Raw genomic sequence first — 10,300 nt, forward strand, 5'->3', positions numbered from 1 at the left:
TTTGCTTCTAACCTACAAGATTAGTTAATGCCACGATTTGCTTCTAACCTACAAGATTAGTTAATGCTATGATGACATGCTCCTAATCTATCTGATCAAGGTTTAGTAAAAGGGTCAAATTTCCTCTCACATTTTACGTTTGGCTCATGCAACACATAAAATACCTATTTCAATTTAAGACAGCATGTTTCCACCAATAATAATGATCACTGGGGTAGCCTTCAGATCTCTGTCCAGTATTATAATGTCAAGACATTATTTTATTATGACATTGTTTTCAGGCATTATTTAAACCAATTACAGGATGACATGTAAGTCTTACATCACCATGCCATTCCCATACCCTGACACACAAGTCTTACACATTCCCACTCTGCGACACACAAGTCTTGCACATTCCCATTCTGCGACACACAAGTCTTGCACATTCCCATACTGCGACACACAAGTCTTACGCATTCCCATACTGCAACACACAAGTCTTACTCATTCCCCTACCGTGACACACAAGTCTTACTCATTCCCCTACCGCGACACACAAGTCTTACTCATTCCCCTACCGCGACACACAAGTCTTACGCATTCCCATACTGCGACACACAAGTCTTACGCATTCCCATACTGCGACACACAAGTCTTGCACATTCCCATACTGCACACACAAGTCTTACACATTCCCATACTGTGACACACAAGTCTTACACATTCCCATACTGTGACACACAAGTCTTACACATTCCCATACTGTGACACACAAGTCTTACACATTCCCATACTGTGACACACAAGTCTTACACATTCCCATACTGTGACACACAAGTCTTCACATTCCCATACTGTGACACACAAGTCTTCACATTCCCATACTGTGACACACAAGTCTTACACGTTCCCATACTGTGACACACAAGTCTTACACGTTCCCATACTGTGACACACAAGTCTTACACGTTCCCATACTGTGACACACAAGTCTTACACATTCCCATACTGTGATTTTTCTAAGTTGTGTCTGTGTTTCACTAACTTTCTCTTATTACTTTGTTACAGTAAGTGGTCCACATGTCAATCTGTTTGTGCACGGAAGTGACCTTGTTGTGACACAGTTTCGCCCAAGCAGTGGTGCACGTTTCGAACAGCCATAACAACAGGGCTTAGAGAAATGTCACTTTCACTTATTCCTGTATTTTAATTTCAATATTTTTCTTTAGCTCGTACATATGACACACAACTATGGGATCACTGCGAAGGAGCTACGTGATATTTCTATATTCTGCATAACAAACAGATGGTGATCGTAGTATCGCGAGGGCAGGCAAATATTGTTCATCCTTCACGTAAAGAAACAACATTCAAATTTGTGCAAAAGAAAATTACAAGTTTACGAATGAACTTTACGTTATCCACATAAATTTATTGCTTTTTTCTTTCTGTACGACTTCACTAGTTACGGCTCAAATATAGATTTTAACATAAATTGAAATGAAAACCTAATATATACTCACTTTGAGCTTCTTCCAAAATTTCAAGTCTTTCTGATAATGATGACTTTTCTTTAGCAAGACCATCTCTTTCAGTCATGGCTTGTTTCAACTGAAATATTTTAACGGTTAATTTTCTTACGTTTGTTTTCAGACATCAGTAACTAAAAGTTAAATTAAGTAAAAGCACTTCTCTCAAAATCAGAAACGTCATTATTACAAGGATATATCTAACATCTAGCTAAACTACAACTCTCCATGCATCATTATTACACACACACACACGCACACACATATATATATAAATATGTGTGTGTGTGTAACATTCAGTTAAACTGACACTGTTATTTTTACCAGGATATATCCAATACGTGGCTAAACCAAACCTATGACCTTATTATTAGGATATATCTAAAACCTGGCTAAACCAAAACTATGACTTTATTATTAGGATATACGTAAAAACCTGGCTAAACCAAAACTACAACCTTATTATTAGGATATATGTAAAAACCTGGCTAAACCAAAACTACGACCTTATTATTAGGATATATGTAAAAACCTGGCTAAACCAAAACTGTGATATTATTACTGGGATACATCTAATACCTTGCTAAACTAAAACTGTGATATTATTACTGGGATACATCTAATACCTTGCTAAACTAAAACTGTGATATTACTAGGATATATCTAAAACCTGGCAAAACTAAAACTGTGATATTATTACTAGGATATATCTAAAACCTGACTAAACCAAAACTGTGATATTATTAGGATACATCTAATACCTGGCTAAACTAAAACTATGATATTATTAGGATACATCTAATACCTGGCTAAACTAAAACTGTGATATTATTAGGATACATCTAATACCTGGCTAAACTGATTTCATGTATCATTATTATTAAAGTATATTTAACAACAAACCAAAAATAAATCTTATTCTTATTCAACATTAAATTAGCAGGTCAATCAATTTGTGGACATAAAGTACGGTTACCATTATAGCATGGTCAAATTACCAGGTATTCCAGCTCAAAAACCAAAAACGTTTTAAATATCTAAGTTTTTAAACATACTAACACCATTTTGTGGGGAAAAAAAATTATCCCCTTATATACACTACAGGTATTTCAGGAAATATGCTTACACACGATACTAGTTAATTTACTCAGTATTTTTAACCTCTCAGAAAAGTGCAAGATATATCTCGGATACTAACACCTGGATTAAGATCGGACTTCAATTTTTAGTTGTATCAAGTTTTTCAAAGTTTCTTACATTACCTCATCTCTGACAGACGTGAGTTCTTGACTCAGCTTTTGAGTGTAGTCTTGGTAATGTTGTGACATCTGATCTTTGTCTTTTGTAAGTCTTTCAAATGATTCTTTATACTGAGAAAGAAAAAAAATGCAATTTGCACAAAGAAAAATAATTTGCCAAAATATATGTGTGTATAAAAAATCCAAATACCCTACTAACATTATTTATATAAAGTAATATACATATTAAAGCAGAAAAAAGAAATGATAAGAAAAACTGAATCCTTTAATACTACTCCATGTAAAACTAAAACGATAATCCTTCAGAATGGATTACTGTAGAGTTTTCATCATATCAAAAATGTTAAATAAATGTATCGTTTACTTACATTTCAACATTATGTTGCCTTTATTTAACTACATCACTACATTAAGATTGAATTTAGGCTGTAGCACCCTATGTTATAATTGAATGAGCGATTGTTCGGCAATGAGGTCGTTAAAGACATTTAACTTGTTTAATAAAATAAAGCTATTACATTTACACCTTCTTTGACTGTCCTCCTCTGAGTTATATCTTACACTTTCAAGTGACTATAAACCAAGCTACTTTTTTTTCTAACAACTTGAAATAAAAGCATACCTCTGCCACTTTTTTCTCCAGATTAAGTTTTATGTGATGGAGTTCTTCTAGTTGCTGTGTGTTTTCCGAACAATCACTGCTCGAGATCTGCTGTACGTGAAGTTCAGCCATGGCTAATTTACTTGAGACATCGGCCAATTCCTTCTCTCGGTCTTGACATTCTACCAGCTTAATAGAAAGACACATCAATGAGAAACATTAGTTTAGATTTTAACTAGAAAAAAAAATTCATTCTCCATGAACTTGGGACATCAACAGATTCTTTCTCTCGGTCTTGAACAATCTACTAGTTGAATAGATAGATATATCAGAGAAATATAAGATTATGAAGTCACTAGAAAAATGAGTTAATACTTTATGACCCAAGAATGTTTATTTAGAAACAAGCTGTTAGCAAAATCTTAATTATATTGAGCATTGTCCTCTTAAAAGTTGAGCAATTTTTCAATAAACAATTTAAATAACATAATATAATCTCAACTTTCTTCAAGTATTTGATAGACAGTTGTTAAAAAAAGTACCCTTCAGAAATTGAAATAATTATGAAATTCTTTTTGTAATGTTTTAAGAAAACTAAGTGCACAGATGAGCAACTGGTTGAGTAGTCACTAATGTCAGTTTCTACAAATTTTGCTTCTCCAACCTCACTAAGGATACTTTGTAAAGTTGACCGAAATCACTTTCACAAAACTAAAAAACGATTAGCACGTCCTGTGTGGGCTTTTGAGTCAAAACGGATTTTGTTTAGTACACAAGTTTTTTGTTTTTAAAATATATAGACACTATATGTATTTATTTACTGTTTTGTATTAACAAAAAAACTAATATTGAACTGTAATAGATTTGCCACAGAACCAATTATCTATACTATTATTCTGCTTGTTTGTATGTACGACCGTTACGCCTTCTGACCAAGAACATGCTGCATAAGCATGTGTAGTTAGAATGTTTCCCCAAGAAAAACTGCGCATTATTCACTCGACGACAAACAGTCTGCCTACGGCAGAGAGCTGCAAAGCTCAGTGATAAAGTCGCTACAATTGCCGTTTGAAACAAGAAGTAACAACAAAAGGGTGAATGTAAATATACTTTACTAACCATTTTGTAGAACAGAATATTAAAAACTTATCAAAGTTTTTAAAAAAGGTTTGACGTTAGGTCGTAGAATAACATTATAAGTTTATTTATCGATAGTATTAAATACAGTAACGTTTAGTCCTAGCTAAACTAAAGTAACAAAAACGTACACAGGTTACAGTGTTAATTTATCTCTATCGAACTTAGGCCTAACGTAAGTTAAAGTTTTATAAAGTACAACATAGGTACAAGTGGATTTACACAATTTGTTGTCTACGATTACAATTTGTTTGTATTGTGCTAGACATGTTATATTTAAAGAAGTACTGTTACGATAAAGATACTAATTTGGCTGGAAATGTTTTGCGGGTCTCTGCTAGTATGAATATTATTCATTTAATCGCAAATGTGAGTAAAGTTTTATTAACACAAAATATTTAGGTACCATGTATATACGTGATACAATGATTTTTTTTTAAATCCAGCTTTTATATGCAAGAGAGAGAGATTAGTGTAAATAAAGTCATGTAATATGAACTAATTAGATCAAATCAATAGGATCAGTGATTCTGTTTGCAGATACCTTACAGGTATTATATTAACAATTGAAGACAAATCTTGTTACTTGACTCTGAAAGAGATGCAGCAGAAAAATAATCCTTTGAGGACTGAACCAAAGGGTTGCACTATCTGTACGAGTGGATCCCTGTTTACAATTCTGACATGGTGCACCTTCATTCTTGATTCTACAGTGTGTTTAAACAACAATGTCATCTAGTAACCACTTCTGGTCAGTTTTCTCCATGTTCGTTGATAAGTAAAACCTTTTCAACTTGATATTAGTTTCATCATACGTGCTGAATTTTAAAACTTTGATCCAATAACTGACCCAGACTTGAGAATGCAAGACAACGTGTTTGACTGTGAACATAAGAACTTGTCTTGTGTACAGCAGAAAATGTCAACTCAATGCCTATTTGTGTAGAAGATAGGGAAAACTTCAGGTATATACAATTCACTACATCTTGTGAGACAACACACTCATGGCCACTTAACACTGGAAGAAAGCAGTGAAGAACACACATAACACTGGAAGAAAGCAGTGAAGAACACACATAACACTGGAAGGAAATAGACCACACTTAAGACTGGAAAAATGTAGTCAAGAGCACAACACTGGATGCAAGCGTCAAGAAAACATTGTTGGCATTAATCCATTGTCAACTATATTAAAAAGTATAATCAATTTGGGTATATAGGAACCATTATTTAAGCTTACTGTCTTATAATCATACATAAAATATTTTGTATTTGTATTACAAAGTGTTCATTATTCACAAAATAATAGTACAAGTAGATCAAAATTTTAAGGCAATGGGTTAATACTGGCATCATCAATGCATGATATCATAGGTGTTTCAAACCAATGTACCCTACTAAAAGATAGTTTTATGTATTTTCTAAAACCTGTAATATTTGAGATTATATCTTTTATCTTCCTACAGGAGTCTCTGGTTTGGAAATCTAAGACAGGTATAAATTTGAAGGTTTCTTCATTTGACGTTTAAGAACTCTTGAAGGTTTACTGTCCCAAGGATGTTGGGGGGTTGTGACCTCAGGTTCTCTGAACAGTGTTTCCAAATTAGCTATGACATCAAAACAAGATTTCAGTGAAGCCACAGTTACAGCAATATCTATAGCATAAGACATTCGTGATGTTAGAAAAACAGTAGGTTCAAGAAGTCATGATAGAAATGAATAAAACCCTCTAACCCGAGCGCTTTGGAAAGGTGGACCTTTTGAAAGCACTTGGGTTAGATGGTTTTTATTCATTTACAGCACAAGACAAATGGACTGTAAGAGGAGAGTAAAGTATAAGTTAACTAGAAATTGACACACACGAAGCTAGCATAAGTTTGAGTGTTCAGTCGTGGAATAAATGATGGTTCAGGTGATGTTCTTCAAGTGCTTGACAAGACATTCATATAACTTGAGCATCTGGCTATTACTTGTAATTCGGGTATATTCATTGGGTATGGCTTGCTTATTTCTTTCTCCATAATATCAGTCAGTTCCTGAAAATAATACTAACACATGGACAAGTGTTGATAATAGTAGTATACCCTCAATAACAACTGTTTCGCTCCGCAAAGTGCCTTTCGTAGCATCTAAAACAGAGAACTGATGTCGGTAGGAAATGCTGTGTATCAGGAGTTCATAAAAACCATACACCTACTCCCACTCCATGCTGCAAATTCAAGTTGCTGATGCTAATATCTTTGACAGTACTTTCAATTAAATCGAGTGAGACACTCTGGATCCTCCAACTTCAGTGTTGTTTGTTTGAAAGCTAAGCCACACTGGCTATCTACTGTGTCCACGGTGGGGAATCCTGGATTTCAGTACTTTAAGTCCATAAACTTACTGCTGCCCCATCGGGGGAGCCCCACTTCAGTGAATTAAGTCCAAAGAATTGATACAGGACATTTTGCATCAGGAAAAATGTTTTAAGTTTGTTTGTTATTGCACTTAATGCATGGCTACATGCCTATCTGTACCAGTAGTTCCTAATTTTGAAGTAACCGACTAGATGGAAGGAAGTTAGTCAACACCACTAACTCTTGAGCTATTCTTTACCAACAAACAGTGGGATTGACTTTCCTATTATAATGTCTTCATAGATGAAAGGGTGAGCAAGTTGGCAATGGATTTCAGTTTTATGACCCGTAGATTGCGAGTCGAGCACCTGTTTTAAGTTAAGTGTACACTTTTTAAATTCAGCTTGAAGTTTAGCCTTCTCACCTTTTTATTAAGTTTCTCTGCCAATTCTGAATTCTGCTGTTTCAACTCTTCATTTGACTTACTAAAAAGAAAAAAAAATTAAAATGTGAAAAACATTATACTAACAAAGCAGCGAGTGCATGATAAAACAAATCTAGAGTTAATAGTATTTTAAGGAAAATTCTGAAACTCGGATCAGGAAGCGACTCTTTTCCCACAAAATGATTGAAATTCAATCTGAAACTATGTTTCAAATATTTGTAACATAAGCAAATAAAAACTTTATGTTTGAAAGCTTTATCAAAATTATCAGCAACACAATAATAAAACTACAAGATGTATCATATGATTCAACTGGAAGTGTTAAAAACTTCAATTACTCTGAAGAGAGTTATTATACCTTTAATATTTGTATTCATAACTATAAGAAACTTATAAACTAAACTACTGTTAAACTAAGATGAGTTAACTTTCCTAAGGAGTTTGGTTTTTGACATTGATGATGTTTCTGTCTCTGTGACTCCCGTGTTACATGTATTTCTGTTGTAATATCACCTAACTGTTGTAATCATTGTGGCTGCAGTGTTTATGGGGTCACCCCGTAGAGTAGAAAAATATTACGTGTGTGTCTATGGTGTTTGCGGTGTGTGGATGTCCAATGATGATGTACCTGTAAAAAATAACATCATCATTGTAGCTGTGGTGTGTTTGTGTGGAAATGTCCGATGGTGGTCTAACTATAGTGGTAAAATATCATTGGTTTAGATGTAGAGTTTGAGGTACGTAGACGTTTGATAGCGGTCTACCTTTAAAGTAGAATAGCATCATTATTGTGGCTGTGGTGTTTGAGGTGTATTGATGTTCAGTTGTACATGAGTATAATATCATCAATGTAGTCATGGTGTTCGAGATGTATGGATATCCAATGGTGGTTTTTCTGAAGAAAAGAATATCATCATCATCATCAGTGTGATACTGACATTTGAGGTGTGTGGATGTCTGAAGGTGGTCATCTGTAGAGAGTGGACATCCATATGTTGCCGACTCCTAGGCACCGATCTTACTTGGCTGATGTATTTATAAAAATTATTCTGATTTCTGATACCACAACAACACAGATGACAACAGCCATTAGAAGATACACAATTCTGCACTACAAACAGAAATACAAAATACACTGTACTACAGGAAACAACCATACATATTACTTTTACTGATTCCTTTAAGTTTGGGCTGTGATCAAGTCCATACAATTCTGCATATGGAACACTTCATAGCTTTGTGACGACGCATGTGACCAGAAAATACTTCATAATGGGCCGAGAGGTATGCGATTGTGGGCACTGATAAAAGTAGCTGCCATTGTGGGTCTCCCGTGGATATCCAGTAATCAGTGCACGGTAACGGACTTTAAAAGGTTAATAAAGGTATTATTAGTACCATAAGTGTCATCTTCAGTAAAGATTGGTTACATAAGCAAGGATTATCATCTTATCTGATTCATTCTTCGGGAAGCAATGTTCAACTAATAATCAGAACTTTGTCAGAATCTTCAAAAGCTGCAGTGACCTCTTTCATTATTTTTTAAACAACTATGAAGTTCACTGGTAACGGACTTTAAAAGGTTAATAAAGGTATTATTAGTACCATAAGTGTCATCTTCAGTAAAGATTGGTTACATAAGCAAGGATTATCATCTTATCTGATTCATTCTTCGGGAAGCAATGTTCAACTAATAATCAGAACTTTGTCAGAATCTTCAAAAGCTGCAGTGACCTCTTTCATTATTTTTTAAACAACTATGAAGTTCACTGGCACGAGAAGTTGTCTTTTATTCTTCTTCTTTTTTTATAGTTCAATTATTAAATGTTTTACTTTCTGAAATATTTTTTTTTTACTCTATCAATACATTCACAACTTGCCCAGGAGTGGCAGCACAAGCTCCGACATTTTCTGTCTTGCAGGCAGTGGAGCAATGATTTTTATTTTTTGCCTGTATTGTACCAGCAACACATAAGCTATAGCGATGTGAAGAAGCCATCAACACAAATAACAATGTTCTAGAACTTAAAAAAACAACAACTTACATTAATCCTCAGGGAATTCCTATTTCAATATAAAAGTAATATACCATTTTGATGATTATAATACCTTATCCTGTTAAGAATAAATTATAAACTTCAACACACAAAAAAATTACATTAAAGTAATGCATTATGGCATTTGAAATTCAAAACCAACAGGTAAGATCATGATTGTATTATCAATGCTCTAGGTAATTAAAATCAGGCATCTTACCTCAATTTATAAAGTTCAAGCTTCAATCTATCAACTTCTTTGGAAGATTCCTTGCTACTCTGTAATAATAGTACTTACTTAGCAAAACACAAGGAAAGGTTGGAATCTGAAAAGCCACTATAAACGAAAGTTGACTTTAAAACACTCGTGTTTGGTGATTTATAATAATGCTTAATAAAACACTAATGTATATAAACACATTACACTATCAATAAATTTCTTGACTTTCAAGGTGTTTGTGTTGTGATAAAATCGTTGTTATATTTAGCAAGAAACAGCCTTAAAGTACTGTCGAATATTATGTTAAGAATAGTTTTAGAATTCCAGAAATTGCTTTTATTTATTGGACCCACCAACTGAATAGTTTTAGTAGTCTAGATATCACTTGGGCCACTAGAACCACTTCCTGAAGAGTTTAGTATTCCATATACTGCTTGGGTTTACTGGGTTACACCACCTACCAGATGGAGGGAAAACACTTTGTCAACACCAACTACCAGGATGGAGGGAAAACACTTTGTCAACACCACCTACCAGATGGAGGGAAAGCACTTTGTCAACACCAACTGAACAGTTTATTAGTCTAGATATCACTTGGGCCACTAGAACCACTACCTGAAGAGTTTAGTATTCCATATACTGCTTAGGTTTACTGGGTTACACCACCTACCAGATGGAGGGAAAACACTTTGTCAACACCAACCTACCAGATGGAGGGAAAGCACTTTGTCAACACCAACTGAACAGTTTAT

The 10,300-nt window shown here is 34.3% G+C and overlaps 1 protein-coding gene across 1 annotated transcript in view; it reads right to left on the bottom strand.

Annotated features, from left to right (window-relative positions):
• Positions 1-10,300, bottom strand: part of LOC106471834 (golgin subfamily A member 2-like) — a 47,928-nt gene that overhangs the window by 20,938 nt on the left and 16,690 nt on the right. Inside the window, exons 8-12 of the mRNA XM_022400440.1 lie at positions 9,549-9,607; positions 7,272-7,332; positions 3,393-3,560; positions 2,774-2,881; positions 1,506-1,593 (exon numbers count right to left, since the gene is read on the bottom strand). Of these exons, the coding sequence (XP_022256148.1) occupies positions 1,506-1,593; positions 2,774-2,881; positions 3,393-3,560; positions 7,272-7,332; positions 9,549-9,607 (484 nt within the window). The remainder of the gene's footprint in view (positions 1-1,505; positions 1,594-2,773; positions 2,882-3,392; positions 3,561-7,271; positions 7,333-9,548; positions 9,608-10,300) is intronic.

Source organism: Limulus polyphemus, unplaced genomic scaffold (assembly GCF_000517525.1).
Source record: "Limulus polyphemus unplaced genomic scaffold, Limulus_polyphemus-2.1.2 Scaffold4892, whole genome shotgun sequence".
In the NCBI taxonomy this organism is placed as follows: Eukaryota; Metazoa; Arthropoda; class Merostomata; order Xiphosura; family Limulidae; genus Limulus; species Limulus polyphemus.